We start from the raw sequence: 17,856 nt of genomic DNA on the forward strand, positions 1-17,856 counted from the left end.
ATAGTTTCAGCCACTGCATAACCGGAATTTCATGACAACACTTTATGCACCAGTAGCTTCGCGTAGAACTCCCACGGCCTAACGTTCAGAGAAACCTTATCAAATTGAGTATGGCTAATTAAACGCTAATAAGCGAAGGTGCCTGGGCCAAGACTCAATCGGCATTCTCGATTCTCATCGCGATTCCGCGTGTCCGCTTGCGCGCTGAATCCCGTCTTATTTCCTTCAGCCCCTGAATCTACCCGGGATGTGGACAAGTCTTCGATTTCTAAGCCGCTTCCCAGACAGTAATTGTGTTTTCTCGCATGAGTGTAGAGTCAACCTGCGCCTGTGCAATTAGTTTGAGTGTTAGGCTTTGGGTGACGTGGTGATGATCACATCGCCCGGAGCTTCAGCTCCTTTGGCAAAACGGGACTATTTGGCAGCCTGCCAAAACTCACCGAGGGGCCTCTATCACCCGTGTTATGGCACAACGATTTCCACACGCAGGCTCGACTGCGCGAGCCCCAACCACTAACGCGTGTTCACGGCAGAATGAACCCTAGCATTTCTCTAGCATTGTATTTCTCTATGCCGTGTAATATCCAAGTGTCTACTTCAATCTATCCAAGAAAGCGATCAGTTGCTTCGTCGACACAACCCCCACCACCTTCGCCGTATCCTCCTCAGTGACGATCAAATAGCTGATGCCTAGCTTTCCAAACAACTCCACTGCATATTCAAGAGGTGCTTTCGCAGACAGGGTCATCGAGTTTCTATCAATAGAGTCTGCTAGTGCACCTTCAAGAATGTTTATGTCAGAAGATTCTTCAACGCCATCGGTCTTCTCAATCTTCTGCAAGGCTTGCTCCAGTTTATATTGTGAGATGTAGCCGTGACATACTCCACTGTCGTTGATAAACACAAGCCCAGAGTCGCTTGAGCCTCTGTGCTGAAGATGAGAGAGCTTGTGTTGGAGTACTGATGCGAGGACACGGTAGTCAGGACCGACAGACACAATATCGTTATCCAGGGTATCATTTGAAGGGAGAAGGGCGTCGACCGTCGCAGTGCCCTCATTATCTCTGAACTCTCTAACCTTGCTGATGGCACTTTCAGCCTCCAGGAAAGGATGCCCTTGAAGATGCTGAGCAAGGTCATAGACCCCATCGGCACTGATCGCATCAGCCACCCACTTCGCAGTCAGGATAGCGATCATGAAAGGCGGAATGAAGTTAACCTCCCCTGTGAGCTCAAACATGATGACAGCTAGACTGACGGTCATTCTGCTAACTCCAGCTAGGAATGCTGCTGATCCAACCATGGCGAAAATCCCTGGTGAGATGTTCGGAATGAGTTGACCAATCATTCGACCGAAGAGAGCACCTGCATCCATCGCGGGAATGATGATTCCAGATGGGACCTTGCAGCCGAATGTGATGGTCGTCAAGAATAACTTGACGAATGTTCCCGAGACCAGCCAAGCGTAGTACGTGCCCTTGCCGGTTGCTTGGGCCTCTTGTTGGCAAATCCAGTCCTCGTCAACATGATTGCAGTCAACAAGAAGTCGCTGCATGACAATATCCCCAGTTTCCCTGATTAACATATTCGGGAACTGTAGAACCGCTGTGATAAATGTCACAAGGGCCAACTCAAAGACAGGGTTGTTCTTGATGAGCGAAATCTTTCGGAACGACTTTGACCAGAGGAAATTTGCTCGGCAGAATACACCACCAAATATACCACCGCAGACGCCGAGAATGACGAAGACGAAATAATGAAGAGCATCATAGTTGACGCCGTAGTTCGTCTCAAACAGAACAAGCTTGCCAGTTCCTGTAGGATTGAGTTCCTTGAGAACAGCCGCCGCTACCACTGAACAAAGACAGCTCCGCCAAAGTACTCGACGAGGAAAGTAAGTGCTGATCTCCTCGTAGCTGAAGAGAACACCTCCGATCGGAGCACCGAAAGCGACAGACAAGCCCGCTGAACATGCGACGCTGAGCATCTCCCTCAGTTTCCGTTGGTTACTCGCGTATTTTGGAACGCAGATGGTGACAAGGTACCCAACACATGCTGAGATGTGCACAAAGGGACCTTCCTTTCCCAAACACATGCCCGTTGCGACTGCAAAGATTGATCCGATGGCCTTGACGATAAGGACTTTGAGATCGAAGAGATGAGGGATGGAGAAGCCAGATAGGACAGTCTTTATCTCGGGAATGCCGCTTCCTGCTGCCATATACATAACCTTTCCGCCGGGGCTTTGAACCTGATCTTCGATTGTAGCAGACAGTTCCTTCTCTGGAGCGACGGCAGTGAGATTCGACTTCGTAGTCATGGTGACACTCCCAGCGATGATACCAAAGGCCAAAGCAAGGCCGACATAGATGGCGTATGCATACACGTAGCTTTCGGTCCATGACTTCCAGTTCCGGCAGTTTGTCTCTGATGCACAGCATGCCCGGCGGCTCAGAAAGATGTTGTTGGTGCAATATCCGTCCTTCAGATCTGCTACCACTTCAACGCTGACGTCTACAAAGGCAGCGATGGAGGCAGTGAGAAGGCCGATAAGGAATGCTGCGACCCATCCTTGGGAAGCGTCCCATAGCTTCGCCAAATGGTAACGGATTCCGCGCCGGGTGTGAAGGCTGGAGTTGTCGCGTCGGTGACTATCTTTGACAAGGTCTTGAAGCCAATCGATGGTATGATAATCACTATACGGCAGGCTGTTTTGCTGTGATGCAGTGTTAGTCAACGGTGCGGCTGTGATGCGGCGTTTATGAGATAGTATCAAGGGAGTAGTCTCCGTCGCTTTGACAGGCATCGAGTCAGAAGCCATTTCGAGAGGGATGGTCAGAATAATACAATTTAGGCCATCGAAAGGCTGGGAATGCCATTCTATATGAGTCGTGCACTACTTGGGCACGGAAATACAAAGGAGAACTAGGCATCAAATTCTGTAGATCTGCCGGAAAAGAGAAGCACAGATCTTGGACCTGTGACGTCAATGTAGTGCATCTCCGGGTTTAACACAGCCCTGCAGGGTCTTGTGATAAGTTTGCAGCACCAACTGACCTATCGCTTCTGAATCAGAGATCAAGACTGGTGTTTCATTGGTGAGAATGAGGGCGGTAAGATGTCTAGATCGACTGCCAGATCATTCTCTCGGTCGGCATGGGCGAAGGCTCATAACAACTGTAGTACCTGCACTGATTCGACTTTTGATAGAACGGACACCGATGATTCGATGCATATCTGCCGAATCTGTATCTGGGAGTAATCTAGAACATTGAGTAGAGATAAGCAGCCACACCAATCCCGCCACTATCTCCAATTCTCACATCCAAAAGAGATAAGAACTCGTAGATGGTTCAAGATCCCGTCTTTGGCAGTTCTTCATAAATATTGACCAGAAAGAAAAATTCAAGGTTTGTACGCTGAAGCTTTGGGTTCCGCGGAGATATATATAAGCATTTATCATGTGCGACGCTCAGCACAGGAATTTCGCTGATCGACGTTCTCGTGAGCGGGGAGATTGTCATGCTCACCCCGCATAACATGGCACATGGCCTGCTCACATATGCCACGGTAGATAATCACTAGCGCCAGTCACATAAACCCAGATGAAACCACCAATGTATATTCTTAGTCAGGCCCTGCCTTGAGATATCTGACATTGGCCGTGGCGATCAGTTTCCTCATGAGGCTCTGTCTAATAATATTAATTCTGCCAGCCATCTTGTTTTTTCTTTTTCTTTTTAAGGTTTTGACAATGAGACGTTTATATTGTCCCGTCTTCTCGCATTATTGATATCGCACTTTCAATGTCTTCATCGACGTCATTCAATTGGGGTGCCCGCTACCCTAGGGGAGGCAAGAAAACTCATGATTTTGATCCTTAGTGACGGAAGACTTTGATGAATTTAGCATATACTTAGTACAAGTTTAGGAAACCTTTGACTAGGCATTCCTGGCATTATGCCCTAATGTCAGAAGTATTCTTGCTCCCTGAAGCTAGCTCTTCCATTTTTTGCATTTCGATAGCTCCCATCGGCCAGCAAGTAAAAATGCGGAGACAAAGGGAGAATCGTTGAAAGCCTACGTTGGACACTTATACAATCAGTTGAAGAACTCAACCATCGACTGGGATTTTGATGCTCCTAACAAAACATGTCATATCGTTAATCTCCCCTATTATGATAAAGTTCTATCACGGCATAAACGAATTGGGAAAGCATCTTAAACGTAAGAAAAACATGATAAGAACATACAATTGCAGAGTATATTGTATGTCTCAGTACGTAACTGTGTTATAGGAACATGATACAGCCTTGCCTCTGGAGTCACCAACAGCGTTCTGGAGATGTTGCAACGTCCTACCGAGGAGCCTCGATTTAAGCATATGACTGATGATCCAACTGGCCATGACCTCTGCCTTCCGCTCATTATTAATGGTGAGGCTCCTAAGTTGCCACGATCCTTGAAGTAACCCTTCTGGATGGAGATCCCAGACTCACAGGACGATTTGGTGAGGATAGCTATAGAGAGAAATGTTGTTGGGGCTGAAGCCTCATTTAACCTCTCACCCTTATCACAGTTGGCTGCGTTCAGTTCCTTCTCATAGTTGAAAACGCCAGGTTGTTGGCATACTTTCGATCTTGACATGCTGGTCTGATCCTTTCATACTGGAGAGCCACATCTTTGAACCGAGCTACGCTTTTCCATTTCAAGTCAAAGGTGCTCCATGTGCACTGAAGTCAATACAGCTTGTCTCCTAGGTAGGCCTCACTGATGTGCCGACAGCACAACGACATCAATTAATTAATATAAAAACTTCCAGCAGTCTCTAGATGATTCTTATTTTTTTTAATGGAGCTAGTGAGTAGTAATTTCGCGAAGTTTCTAGAAATCTGACATCCTGCCAATCACCCTCTTGCACCTGAGCCTCCAAGGATCATCATCCCAAGGCAGAAGTCCATCCTTCTTAGATCGAGTAAAAACGCATAAGAACAGTCAACAAGACCATTAAAACTTGTATTCCAAATCAAATTCGCCCTTTCAATCATCCTAAGCACCATAAAACCATTTTTCACCATGTCTTCTCTTCCCTTTAGCGCGCCGCCCTGGCCCATTCCCGCGTCAGCAAATCTTACATCATCCACTATTTCCATTCCCGACGGCGAGATCGAGAAACTCAAGACACTCCTCAAGCTATCGCCGATCCCGAAGGCGAATATCTGGAATTCGCATGAAGATGGCGCCTTTGGTCTTCCGAGAGATACTTTGACGGAGTTGGTTGAGTATTGGGCGAATGACTACGATTGGAAGAAGCGGGAGGCTACTCTCAATTCGATCCCGCAGTTTGACATCACAGTCACTGACGACGACTCGACAGACTACAAGATCAATTTTCTAGCCTTGTTTTCCAAGAAGCCTTCTGCGGTCCCCATTTTGTTCCTTCATAGCTGGCCAGGCTCTGTCGTTGAATACCTCCCCATCCTTCAGAAACTCAAATCTGAGTACGATCCTGAGTCTCTACCCTATCACATCATCGTTCCTCACCATATCGGCTTCGGTTTCTCTGATGCACCGCCTCTGGAAAAGCCATTCACCCATATTGATAATGCTCGCCTTATGTCAAAGATGATGCACTCTTTGGGCTTTGACAAGACGGGGTATATGACGCAGGGAGGCGATCTTGGCGGCTGGACCGCACCTGTCATCGCAAACATTGATCCCACTTGTAGGCTCGTCCACATGAGCATGCTGAACATTTCGCCTCCTGCAGGTGAAGATGTCGAGGAGGGCATCAAGGCCGGCAAGTATACTCCCGATGAAATGGCAGCATTCGGCAGAATGGCCGAGTTTCAAAAGAAAGAAACAGCCTTTATCCAACTCGACGGCACCAAGCCAGCTACAGCAGGCTACATCTTCGGCAGCAACCCCATCGCCCTCCTCGCCTGGATCGGCGACAAGATGCACCGCTGGTCCGACGAAACACCCGACAAAGACCTCATCCTTACCAACATAGCTCTATACTGGTTCACTGGTTGTTACCCAACATCTATCTACCTTCACCTCACTGTCCTTGAGGATCATGAGCTCATGATGAATGCTTGGAAGAGCCTCAAGGTACCGCTTGGTCACTCGGCGTTCAAGAAGGAGCTTGTCACTGCGCCGGAGAGATGGATTCAGCAGACAGAGCAGGTGAAGTGGTATAGAATGCATGACAAGGGTGGACACTTTGCTGCGCTTGAGGAGCCAGATGCTCTTTGGAAGGATGTGAAGGACTTCATTGGGGCGTTTTGGAAGAATTGAAGCGATTCCAGTGAGGACGCAGCGCTTGGGGAAGAAGCAGGCAGCGACAAGTGCCGAGACAAGTTTAGGCCAATTTAGGTAAGTTTAGTAGGTTCTTGGACTAGTTGTTTTCATCTGTTACGATCAGGTCAACTGTTGTCCGTGGTCTCGAGGCAATAGACATCAAATATACGAGGATATACCATCTCTAGTCTCGCTAGTCGAATAGCTCATCAGGTTAGGTCACGACGATCTCAATACCGCCCACATCACGACTCGGCCCTAAATGCATCCCCCACATTCTTCCTCCATTGGCTCTCTTACCACCGACCAACCTCTTCCAACATCTAATTTGTCCGCATCAAATTCGGCACTTGCGTGCCGGTTTATGGTTACATCAAGGCCCGGGCCACGCGATGCCCCCTGGGGTTCTTACCCCAGATGACGATGGCGCCGATCTGCATACCCCGCAGATTTGGAGAAGCGGGCGAATAAGGCTTGGCGCTGTTCGACGCACCATTCTTTGACGGATTGGTACAACGGAGGAATTTGTGAATAGCTACGCTTGGGGATAGTGAGCGGAATAGGAAGGTGGATAGCCGCTTCGTCTGATGTTGATGCGATGGGGTTTGGGGGAGGGCATCGGAGGGTTGTCGGACGAGAGACCCTCAGTATGGATATCTCTATATAAAGAGCTCTTATTCTGTGCCGTAATTTCCATTTCTTGTAACTCAGCAGCTCTTCTTCAATCTTCTGTCAAAGGCTCTTGGCTCTGGCTTTACCTACCTTCTCATAGTCCCCAGACTGAACATCGCAATGCTTCTCCAAAGCGTCTTCGCTCTTGGTCTCGCCACCACCGCCCGTCTTGTCTCTGCAGGACCATGCGACATCTACAAATCCGGCGGGACTCCCTGCATCGCCGCTCATAGCACCACGCGCGCTCTGTTCGACAGCTACAACGGCGCTCTCTACCAGATCAAGCGTGCCTCAGACGGTGCCCTCACCGACATCAAGCCTCTCTCCGCAGGCGGTGTCGCAGCTTCCTCTGCCCAAGATACCTTCTGCAGCGGAACTACCTGTCTCATCACCATCATCTATGATCAGTCTGGTCTCAGCAACCACTTGACTCAAGCTCCTCCTGGTGGCTTCAAGGGCCCTGAGGCAAATGGCTATGATAACCTTGCCGCTGCTGATGGTGCACCTGTTACTTTGAACGGCAAGAAGGCCTACGGAGTGTTTGTTTCTCCGGGTACTGGCTACCGTAACAACCATGTTAGTGGTTCTGCTACTGGTGATGAGCCTGAGGGTCTGTATGCTGTTCTCGACGGAACGCACTACAACGGCGCTTGCTGCTTCGATTACGGCAATGCAGAGACTAGCAGTACTGATACTGGCAACGGTCACATGGAAGCCATTTACTTCGGTGACAGCACCGTCTGGGGCTCTGGTTCCGGCAGTGGACCCTGGATCATGGCTGATCTTGAGAACGGTCTCTTCTCCGGAAAGAACCCCAAGCAGAACACTGCCGATCCTACCATCAACCATCGTTTCACCAGTGCCGTCGTTAAAGGCAAGCCGGGAACATGGAGTATTCGGGGCGGAGATGCTACATCAGGTGGACTGTCAACTTTCTACAATGGCGCGTATCCTGACGGCGGATACAACCCCATGAAGAAAGAAGGAGCTATAATCCTCGGAATTGGCGGTGATAACAGCAATGGAGCTCAAGGCACCTTTTATGAAGGAGTTATGACCAGTGGATATCCTTCTGATGCGACTGAGAATGCCGTGCAGGCCAACATCGTCGCGGCCAAGTACGCGACAACCTCATTGACAAGCGGGTCCGCCCTCACCGTCGGATCATCCATCTCCCTCAAAGTCACTACCTCCGGCTACACAGACCGCTACCTCGCACACAGCGACTCAACTGTCAACACCCAAGTCGTCTCCAGCTCCAGCGCCACCGCCCTCAAGAAATCAGCAAGCTGGACCGTCCGCACCGGCCTCGCCAACAGCGGCTGTGTATCCTTCGAGTCCAACGATACTCCTGGTAGCTACATCCGACACTCCGGATTTACTCTGTATGTCAACAAGGGTGATGGAAGCAAGTCGTTCAACGAGGATGCTACGTTTTGCCCTCAGAAGGGTTTGAGTGGATCGGGAAGCTCTATTCGATCGTGGAACTATCCTACAAGGTATATTCGACATTATAACAACCTTGGATATGCTTCTTCGAATGGTGGTGTTCATGACTGGGATGCTGCCAAGAGCTTTGTTGATGATGTTACCTTTGTTGTTGCCAATGGTTTTGCCTAAGCGGGGCCGCTTTGCTTGCGGAGGTTTTAGATAGTCTGTTTGAGGAAGCTGGTTGTGAATTGGTATAACATAGTGAGAAATACAGATATTCAGATCGCTTATGACAGTCTTGCTCTACTCTTTTGTCCCACCGCGCTTTCACCCATGCGCCTACTCTGAAGGCGTCATTGAGAATTCCATTGGCTTCGACATGGCCGACTTCATAAATGGACTTCGCGCCCTGATCTCCTTTCCCCAAATGAAGACACCAATTGGTGCAGCCGCCAAAACCAACGAGATGAAACCCAGCAGCGAACTCGCCCAGTGAAAGCCCAGGTTTGTATACATACTGCTCGAAGCAAGTGGCAGAAAAGCAACGCCCAAGTTTTCGCCCAACACGGTCGCTCCGATAGCGCTTCCGGCGTAGTTGCTGTACGCGTCGATCAGATAGTTGGCGATGCTTACAACGACAGCTTCGGTGCCAAGGCCAACGAGCATGAGTCCAAACGCGGGTCCAATCCAGTGCACTGAGGAATAACTCGTCCATGCGTAAACAAACATTCCACCAGTTACACCGATGAAACCTCCGATTACGGCAGCGTACAGGCGCGCTTCAGGAATAGGCGTACCAGGCGCTTCCTTGTTGCGCGAGGCAGAAGCATAATACCAGTTATTCGTCAAGACACAAAGGCCAAACCCAAGAATCTCTCCGATAACAATAGCAGCTTGAACATAACCAGCTTCAATGGCGTTCCAGCCATAAAGAGCAGTAAAGACTTGTTCAACAGACTGCGTGAAGACGTAAATGACACCCAAACTGAAGGCAGTCCAGATAGTGGAGATGAAAACAACCGACTCAGTGCAAAGCATGTAAAGGGGTCGTTGAATGCTTGTCCAAATATCATGGAGAATCGACTTTGATTCAAGCTCCTTCTGACTGTACGCATTCTTCCCTTGTTTTCTCAACTTCTTCGCCCTCGCAGTCAATATTGCTGATCCTCGTGTCTCAGGCATCGCCAGGATAAAGATTGGGAAGAAGACGCCGGTCCAGATAAGTTCGATGTATCCGATCCATCGCCACGGTAGGAACTGAAATATGGCGGCCCCAATGACTGGTCCAAGACTGCTGGCGTTCAGGTAGACCATGATGTACAGTCCTGTTGGAATTGTTCGAGCTCTATCAGTGGCAAAGACGTTTCCAATGATGCCAGCTACTGCATTCGCGAGAATGGTGCAGCATCCGCCACTAAAGAAGCGAGTGATAATCAGAGTCGCGTAGTTAGGTGCCACTCCAACGGGAATGAGAAAACAGAGAAAGACGGTATAGACCAAAAGAAACACGAGTCTCATCCCGAAATCCTCCATAATCGGCAGTAACACTAGTGAGAATAGTGCGCCGCCGAGACCCCACGATGCAACCGGCCAATATGAGTGCGGAAAGTTCTCATCGCTAACATTAAAGTCTTCGCCAATCGCTTCGTGGGCCGTAGTAATGATTGTCCCGTTCATCATTGAGATGAACGTCGCGAAGAGTCCAAGACCGACGGCAAACCATTTCTTCTTACGGGACCAGTTGTATGGGTTTTCTGGATCATTTGGACCATTCCATTGGACAATTATCGGTTGCTCTATCTCAATTAGCACTTCATCTCTCACCAACGATCTTAAATGCAACGTACCTGACGACTCGTTGCTTCGAGCGGCCTCAGGCCTCTCCGCTTCAGCAAACATGCTTCCTGATCGATTCGCCAAGTCAACCTCCTTGGCAAGATCTCTTGGCTATGAGGGGATCAAAGTTTTAGAAATGCCAAGTCAAAGATGAAGCAGCCAAGAGATGGACATTCTGGGGAATGCTTCTTATGACTTCATCCTTAGTCTATGATTTGTTCCCCACCGAAAATTCTTTGTAATTCCGGACCCATAGAATCGATCTTGTTACCTCATATTAATTGCATTGAGCCAATGAAGGGATCTCGGCTATGATGTGTTCATGGTTGCGCTAGCCTAGAACGCGGCAAAGTTTGGAAGCTGGAGACATCGCTGTGAATTGCCATTGTCGGTAATCCTCCACGAAGCTAGGTAATCTTTGGTATCGGACCCAAATCAATTTGGATCTGTCATGAGATGAGATGTGTTTGTTTTTACTTGCAAGATCACTTCTCTGGGGAGGAGATGAGGTTACATCGCTTGGTGTTGTTTGGCATGAAGTGGTCGTGACTGTGCGGTACTACCCTGGAGCATTGAGCTTTCTGGCATGAAAACATCTACCGCAGAAACTCCTCGTATGGCGAGCTGAATCGTCTGGGATTGTTGGCAAGGACCTGGCCTGGTGCTTTGGTGATCATGCCGACTATTTTCCGATGAGCTGAAATACCTCAGCTGTCAGCAGAATTTAACCCCGCTTTCGAGGTCGACTTGATACAAAGCTGTCGTTATCATTTTGCCGAGGAACTCAAGCCCAGACTCCAAGGAAGTAAAGTTCTGTGGCTCTGTGAGTACCTCGAACTTGCATCCCTCCAATTATGTGGTTCATCAACACAACAACGATCGCGCTAGAGAGAGCCGACAACATAGACATATTATCAACTCCTTATGCAATTCTGTCGCATACGTGGGGTGAAGATGAAGTCACATTCGAAGACATGATAGACGGTCGAGAAAAGGGAGAGAAAGGTTACATAAAGATCGTGAATACCTGCCGACTAGCGAAAGAGCGAGGAATATTATATGCATGGGTCGATACTTGCTGCGTCGATAAGAGGAGCAGCGCAGAGTTGGCTGAAGCTATTAACTCCATGTTCAACTGGTACAAGTTCTCAGCCGTTTGCTTTGCTCACCTCGAAGATCTGGATGTTCATAGTGGTCCACAGGATGACGAGCTTGACGGCTTGTCGTCCTGTCGGTGGTTCACCCGAGGCTGGACACTGCAGGAACTGATCGCGTCACAAAAACTCGAATTTTACGATAGCAGGTGGAACTACCGAGGAACCAAAGCACAGCTACGAACAGAGATCTCAGATATTACGGGTATCGACGTTGAAGTTCTAGATAACAACGCTAAACTGGAGACCATACCAGTTGCGAGGCGCATGTCATGGGCAGCGGACCGAGAGACCACGAGAATAGAGGATCTTGCATACTGCCTCCTCGGAATCTTCGGTGTCAACATGCCAATGCTCTACGGAGAAGGAATCAAGGCTTTCGGCAGGCTTCAAGAAGAGATAATCAAAGAGACAACTGACCTCTCTATCTTTGCATGGAAGGTCGATTCACGCCAACGATTTCGCGGGATTCTTGCTCGTTCTCCACACGAGTTCGCTCACTGTCGGAATCTCCGCCGCGCACCAACAATGAGATATGGGCATGAATACAGCATGACGAACAAAGGCCTCAGATTAGAGACATATCTTGGCGCAAGCGAGAATAAGGAATATCTGCTGAACCTTGCGTGCATGATACCGGACGACAATGGGGATGAGTCAAGAATTGGAGTTTATCTTACAAAGACGGCTGATGGTTATGTCCGCAGTCGACCCTCTGAATTATTCGAAACGCAAGATTCACTACTCTGGGCCGGTCCTCGTTACAAGATATTTATTCGCAAACGCGTCACGTTCTTTGGTTCGGCAAACTTGAAAAAGCTTCTCTGCATGAATCTTGCCTCGCAGTTCAACATCCGTCCTGGAATCCAACTTGCTTCCTTCGCAGCCAAACCAGCAGATCTTTGGGATAATCTACGTCAAGAATTCGTCACGGACAATAGCGAAAAATTCACCGGCTTTCTCAACTTTCAGCTGACCGATACTGCCAAGACCTTTATTTCTCCTAGGATTTATATTGTCTGCGGCCTAGCAGTGGATTCAACATCTGGGAATATGAAACCGTGGATGGCCATCTACAGCTCTACGAATAAGGAAAGATATGGGAAGATAATAGATTGCGTCGATGGGTACTACAATTCATATGGAGAGGAATACTACCTGCATCAACTGCGCGACTGCGTGCTCGCTAGGGGGAATATCCTACCGCAGGAAATCAGCCTTCCTTCCAGTGATGCCGTGCATCGTCTTTATATCTCTCTTGCGGCTCTTCAGCGATCTCCCGGTAGCCCGTATACTATCACAGTCAATGTTTCAAACATTGGATGATCTGCAGGTTTGCTCACTTTCTAGTTGTCAGCATGTCTCAGATCGAGTCGTGGTAAATCTGTGCTTATTCTAGCGATAAAGCGCAAATGGCAGTCCAAAGCGAAAGGTTTTAATGATTACTGATAACAGTCTTACTTCGATAGCCCCTAATACAGTCTTGAATGGAGTTCACCTAATATTGAATCTGCACGAATGACAGAAGGATCTGGCATAGCCTTCGAATCAGCCCAGTGAGACGTACAAGTCAAGGATGGGGAGATGAGATGCTGTTACGATTGGCCTTATGACAAACATCCTTGTGAAAGGCTGAATGACACAGCCAACATAACTCAGCCATGTGGTCCCGTATCTGCAAGGTTGTCCCGATCCTTTCGGTATTTGGGGGCCATAACTTCACCAAAACTGCAATGCCCAGACAATCCCTGTGCTGATGACAGTTTCTGTTGGTTGTTTCTAGGCAGAAAAGCTTTAAATGAGAAACAATGCTGTTTATTGGCCATAGCGTCGATGAGGTAGGGCGCAAGTAAGCCTGCAGTGTCTCCAAAGGGAAAAAGGTGTGATGCAGTAAGACGGAACAAACAGGGGTGACGGATGGGCTGAGCCGTTCTGATTTCTCTCCTTGGCCAATTCTTTTATGTCTCGCCATTTCTTGACCTGAAGATCTCGTCTCTATCCTTTTATCCTCCCCATAAACATCGATAACATTGTATACGTCGACTGCCATGCCAAGCGCACGAACGAACTTGGGTCCTCTCACAACAGAATGGAAGTACCCTGATCGATGTACTGTGCCAGTCACCGATTGCTCGACATGCACGAATGCTTGGCAAGGTCAGACGTGCGGGAATAACAAGGACAACACGGTAGGTCAACATTTCCTTGACGCGTCGAACTTGATCTGACTGAACCCCGTAGCAAGGCGTGCTGGACGATACAGACTGTTGGCCACCGAGAAAATCATCGATCGCCGCTGGAAATGCTGTGAATGGCTGGGGCTTCTACTCTCCCGCATTCGAGTGCCCTCAAGGCTACGAAACAGCATGTACCGCGACGGGCCCTGAGACTGGAAACTTCAATTTTCAGTTCTCGATACAGGATGACGAAAGGGTGATAGGATGCTGTCCATCGTAAGAACGCCTCGTAACTGCTATTTCACTCGGGGACTTACGGTAGTAGTGGCTATACATGCGCGCAACCAGGAGGCCCACAAACATGCACAACCATCGCGTCCAGAGGGTCGTTACAAGTCGCATCATGCTCAAAGCAAAAGACTGTTCTCAACTGGCTCACCCTTCCAGCGACAGTGACAGATGAAACCAGCACAGTGTCTTTAGATGGGATAACCATCTTCGCACCAATGATCCAGCTCAACTATCGCGAAAAAGATCTATCCTTGTCATCTGGGTCAACAAGATCCACGACAACAGTGTCTGTACCAGCGGAGACTGGTACAAGTGAATCATTCTCAGACGGATCTTCCAGCGGAGGACTATCGACGGGTGCCAAAGCTGGCATTGGAGCTGGGGTTGGAGTAGTCGGGCTTGCGATTATCGGAGCGGCGTTTTATCTTTGGAGAAGAAGAAAGAGGGCCACGCCGCCGACTGCTGAGTTGGAGACGAAGGAGGATACGAAGAATGCGGCATCAGTTTTGAATTATGGCTCCCCGCCACCACAGTATCCTCCCGTTGAACTTGATGCGACGAATTCGAGACATGAGATGTGAATGATTAGTATTCGCACATGAGGCAGAGAGTGGCTAAGATGGGTGTACTTTGGAAAGACAAGGCGAAGAGAGCGGGTAATTCATCTAAGATTCTCATAGATAGGCTATCATTTTAATATTCGAGACGAGCTCACCATCGCATATCCCTTGAGCCTCAACAGAATGGCGTATTATTATCAGCTTAATGACCGATTTGACACCCTTTCTGTCTAACAGGTGACCCAAGGCCACCGTAGCCTCTTAAGAACAGTTCGCAACTCTGCTGCCTTGAGGGCTGCACCCATTTCCTTGGACTCGGCAAGGGTTACTCTTGATGCGCAATGAATATTAGCAGTGGAAAGGAGAAACAAAGAGGTAGGAACACATACCGCCGAGCAAGCATCCCAGTTGCCCGTAGTACCATCAACGCAGCGGCCGTTATCGCCAGTACCTCTAGGAAGCTCGCAGTTCTGTCGATGTGTTAGAGACGCGCCATGCCGTGAAAGAGGAATACTTACCCACCAAGCAAGAACTGCTGGAAGGAAGAAGAGGAATTGCAGTCTCATTGTGTAGATGGTAGATGTATAGTGATGTAGTATATGGGATGATGAGATGGAAGAGGGGGTTAGGCACAGATTTGACCAAGCAAAGAGCTTTATAGAGACCGTTTACTGTAAGACCTTGATCTTGGTCCCTGCTTTGTGGAGTTGCATCTTGAATGGGGCAGCTAACCTCGACTTCATCTTGCATTTATAGTTTGGCACCTGTCACCGAAATCTCGGACTATCGGCAGAGGGAAATCCTGCCAAGAGTGTTACATTAGTATAGTCCTACATTTAGACTCACCACTCCGTTTTGCTTTCTAGAGAACCGACATTGGGAATGCGTCTACATTAGACTACTTCCTGCATATGCAGCATAGATAAAGACATATAATAGCTATTCTCAGCAGGACCTTTCGAGGACCAAGGCTTGAGAGACCTCAGGCGACACAAAAACGCATCGACGGAATTGGCCTGTACTAGGGACCAATTTAAGATCCCCAAGGCTTAAGTCACCCATAGATAATGGGGCCAATACGAAGAGCTTCATATTAGAATATCCACTTTAGTCCCTCACAAGTCATGAGCTCAGTTGTCGTGGTGGATTCTAAACTTTGTATATTGTTCGCATTACCTGGGATTGGTCAACGTCGTCGACTTACGGAAGACAGTAAATTGTCCAAGTGGGTAATGTGGATCATGCAGCAAGGTAGCTAGAAAGCTCGCATGGCAATACGCATACGTAATTCACGGATTTATTAGGGAATGAGAATAAGGTTTGTCCCTGACATGGGGTACGACATCACACCGACTCACTATTGTGGGGAGCAATAGTATTCTTCCGGGAATAATAGCCGATCAAGATTCAGACCGACTTGAAAATGTCTCGTTACTTCTATTCTGGAAGCATTTATCACCCTGAGGCTATGGTATCAAGTGACTTGGCTGTGATAGCCTAAGCAGGCTAGCAAGCAGTCCTTTAAAGGGGAGAACGCCGTATTTGTCCCTTCCCCAGTCATCGTAGGGCCAATTCGAACTTTGGCACATATGCACGGGTGTTTCCTGTCAAATGATTCAAGGTTTTGAGGATCGCCAAGCGACTGTTTCACCTATGCGATCTCCAGGGACACGTCACACAGTTGTCTGCGTATACATGTCTCTTCATTGACAAAGTACACGATGTTTCGGTTTCTGTTGATACCCGGCCTCTCGATTGGTTAATTATGCGCGGTCATATGGCCTTCACTGATAGAGATTATGATGTCATGATCATGGTACGTGTTTAAGATCCGAGGAAGAATCTACCTCAGTGTCGTAACTATTAGACTTAAACCTCACTCGTCTCATTCTTGCAAAGCATGTATATGTGTATGAGACTCTGAAGCTAGGACAATGCTCTATAAGTTCTCTCACCTCCCTAGTCAGGTCCACCGTATCTTCAATATTGGGACCACGACTGTGCATAGCACTGCCGATCCATAAGACTAGATTATGCCGTCCAGACACGAAGAGAAATTCGTTGCCCTCATATCATGTGCCGGTCCCGGCTCCCCAGGTTCAATCCATATGTAAAAGCTTCTGAGTCTGTCTTGCTTTCTTCCACCGAGGAACCCTGTACGCGATGGCCCAAACACCAAGCAGTACTACGACCGTCAGCACGCCCCCAACGGCCCAAAATATCCACCGTCCCTGTTCCATGTCTCTGATATCGCTAGTGTTCATTCCCATGTAGCTCGTCGCAAATGAAAGTGGGAGGAAGACAACGGTTAAAAGAGTAAAGACGTAGATAGCGACACTTTGGTCTTCGGCTTTAATCCTTATGAATAAAGCAGCCTGGAGTTGGACTGTTAGCTTCAGCTCCGATGTACTCATCGTTGAGAAATACCTGTGACTTCAGTCGCTCTGTAGCGTCTTGTAGCCTTTCGATATCATAGGCCAGCTGCCTATGTCTGATCTGAGACTTCCTTTGTAGTGAGTTAAAGATCTGAGTGGTTCGTTCATGTCCCAAGGCTCCCTTTCCTGTTCCCAACGATGCTTGGACATCAGCCGATTTTGGTGTTTTGCCGGTAACCGCTTCGAGAGGCCTGGAGCTGGCGATCGTCCGTGCGAGACTCTGTGCTACTTGTGAGACGACATGCATTTGGCTATGTAGGATCTCCTTGAGAATCCGCAAGTCGTCTGATGTAACGGAGATTTGGTACACTTGTGGCTGAGTTACGGAGTCGCGAACAAGCCATTCCTAGAGTAAATAAGCAATAATAGGTAAGTTTTCAAGAGTTTAGCGCTTATTTGTGATAAGACCTACCAGACGGGATATTCTTCGAGCAAATATATCTGTCATATCTTGTGAAGCTATCGAGTACCAGGTCGGTGTTCATATTGTGCACATGCGAAGGAGACATGCTAGGGATAAGTTTCCATTAAAGTTCTGTATACTCCGCAACATGTCCTTGTTCTCGTTATCTCTGGAGACCTGAAGCTCTGACTGTACAGTACCATGGTGCCTCTTAAGACTTGCGATGGCTGCCGTCAGTTTATCTTCAAGATCTTGAAGAGTTTCGCCTCTCTTGCTTGTTTCATCTGGCCTGTACAGAAGTTTAGTCTTGGCTGATCTTGCTTTAGAGTCGTTGCGTATGTAGTTTAGTATCCTCCTCCACATGCTTAATCGGTCAAAATGGTATATTTGTCGGTCTGAACTGGGATGGTAATTCGTACTAAAACGGATGGCGATTGCCCATAAGCTTCTCAGAGCACGTGCAACTTCTTCAGAGGCCTCTGTTTGGCCCCAGGTAGTTCTTTCAACTTCAACCCAATGTTTCATGTGCTCATCAAGGGCACGCAGATTTCGAAGCGGCTCTCCATTGTAGCGTCCCGGTTAAAAGGTGAGGAC

General features: G+C 48.3%; 8 protein-coding genes across 9 annotated transcripts; 4 read left to right on the plus strand and 4 right to left on the minus strand.

The window, feature by feature from the left end:
• Positions 1 to 547: 547 nt before the first annotated feature.
• On the minus strand, positions 548 to 2,913 carry FOIG_14076 (uncharacterized protein). The gene has a single exon (XM_031215276.1). The coding sequence runs from the start codon at positions 2,819 to 2,821 to the stop codon at positions 593 to 595; it is 2,229 nt and encodes a 742-aa protein (XP_031054994.1). The 5' UTR covers positions 2,822 to 2,913; the 3' UTR covers positions 548 to 592.
• A 2,124-nt stretch (positions 2,914 to 5,037) lies between these two features.
• Positions 5,038 to 6,491, plus strand: FOIG_14077 (uncharacterized protein). 2 transcript variants are annotated; one of them, XM_031215278.1, is made up of 2 exons: positions 5,038 to 6,378; positions 6,428 to 6,491. In XM_031215278.1, the coding sequence occupies exon 1, from the start codon at positions 5,077 to 5,079 to the stop codon at positions 6,298 to 6,300; it is 1,224 nt and encodes a 407-aa protein (XP_031054996.1). In that variant the 5' UTR covers positions 5,038 to 5,076; the 3' UTR covers positions 6,301 to 6,378; positions 6,428 to 6,491. The 2 variants fall into 2 exon arrangements, with proteins under 2 accessions (XP_031054996.1, XP_031054995.1); XM_031215277.1 differs by having other exon boundaries at positions 5,038 to 6,491.
• Positions 6,492 to 7,017: 526 nt separating this feature from the next.
• FOIG_14078 (alpha-N-arabinofuranosidase B) lies at positions 7,018 to 8,595 on the plus strand (the record flags this gene model as incomplete). The annotated part of the gene is made up of 1 exon (XM_031215279.1): positions 7,018 to 8,595. Exon 1 carries the CDS (start codon positions 7,096 to 7,098, stop codon positions 8,593 to 8,595), a length of 1,500 nt encoding a protein of 499 aa, XP_031054997.1. The 5' UTR covers positions 7,018 to 7,095.
• Positions 8,590 to 10,383, minus strand: FOIG_14079 (uncharacterized protein). The gene is made up of 2 exons (XM_031215280.1): positions 10,254 to 10,383; positions 8,590 to 10,202 (listed from the first exon to the last, which is right to left on the minus strand). Exons 1-2 carry the CDS (start codon positions 10,303 to 10,305, stop codon positions 8,746 to 8,748), a joined length of 1,509 nt encoding a protein of 502 aa, XP_031054998.1. The 5' UTR covers positions 10,306 to 10,383; the 3' UTR covers positions 8,590 to 8,745.
• A 559-nt stretch (positions 10,384 to 10,942) lies between these two features.
• On the plus strand, positions 10,943 to 12,912 carry FOIG_14080 (uncharacterized protein). The gene has a single exon (XM_031215281.1). It carries the CDS (start codon positions 11,097 to 11,099, stop codon positions 12,720 to 12,722), a length of 1,626 nt encoding a protein of 541 aa, XP_031054999.1. The 5' UTR covers positions 10,943 to 11,096; the 3' UTR covers positions 12,723 to 12,912.
• A 311-nt stretch (positions 12,913 to 13,223) lies between these two features.
• Positions 13,224 to 14,625, plus strand: FOIG_14081 (uncharacterized protein). Its single transcript, XM_031215282.1, has 3 exons — positions 13,224 to 13,585; positions 13,638 to 13,849; positions 13,899 to 14,625. The coding sequence occupies exons 1-3, from the start codon at positions 13,445 to 13,447 to the stop codon at positions 14,443 to 14,445; spliced, it is 900 nt and encodes a 299-aa protein (XP_031055000.1). The 5' UTR covers positions 13,224 to 13,444; the 3' UTR covers positions 14,446 to 14,625.
• On the minus strand, positions 14,497 to 15,165 carry FOIG_14082 (uncharacterized protein). The gene is made up of 3 exons (XM_031215283.1): positions 14,943 to 15,165; positions 14,814 to 14,894; positions 14,497 to 14,754 (listed from the first exon to the last, which is right to left on the minus strand). The coding sequence occupies exons 1-3, from the start codon at positions 14,988 to 14,990 to the stop codon at positions 14,686 to 14,688; spliced, it is 198 nt and encodes a 65-aa protein (XP_031055001.1). The 5' UTR covers positions 14,991 to 15,165; the 3' UTR covers positions 14,497 to 14,685.
• Positions 15,166 to 16,776: 1,611 nt separating this feature from the next.
• On the minus strand, positions 16,777 to 17,307 carry FOIG_14083 (uncharacterized protein; the record flags this gene model as incomplete). Its single annotated transcript, XM_031215284.1, has 2 exons — positions 16,777 to 17,205; positions 17,272 to 17,307. The coding sequence occupies 2 exons, from the start codon at positions 17,305 to 17,307 to the stop codon at positions 16,777 to 16,779; spliced, it is 465 nt and encodes a 154-aa protein (XP_031055002.1).
• Positions 17,308 to 17,856: the final 549 nt, after the last annotated feature.

Source organism: Fusarium odoratissimum (assembly GCF_000260195.1).
Source record: "Fusarium odoratissimum NRRL 54006 unplaced genomic scaffold supercont1.38, whole genome shotgun sequence".
In the NCBI taxonomy this organism is placed as follows: domain Eukaryota; kingdom Fungi; phylum Ascomycota; class Sordariomycetes; order Hypocreales; family Nectriaceae; genus Fusarium; species Fusarium odoratissimum.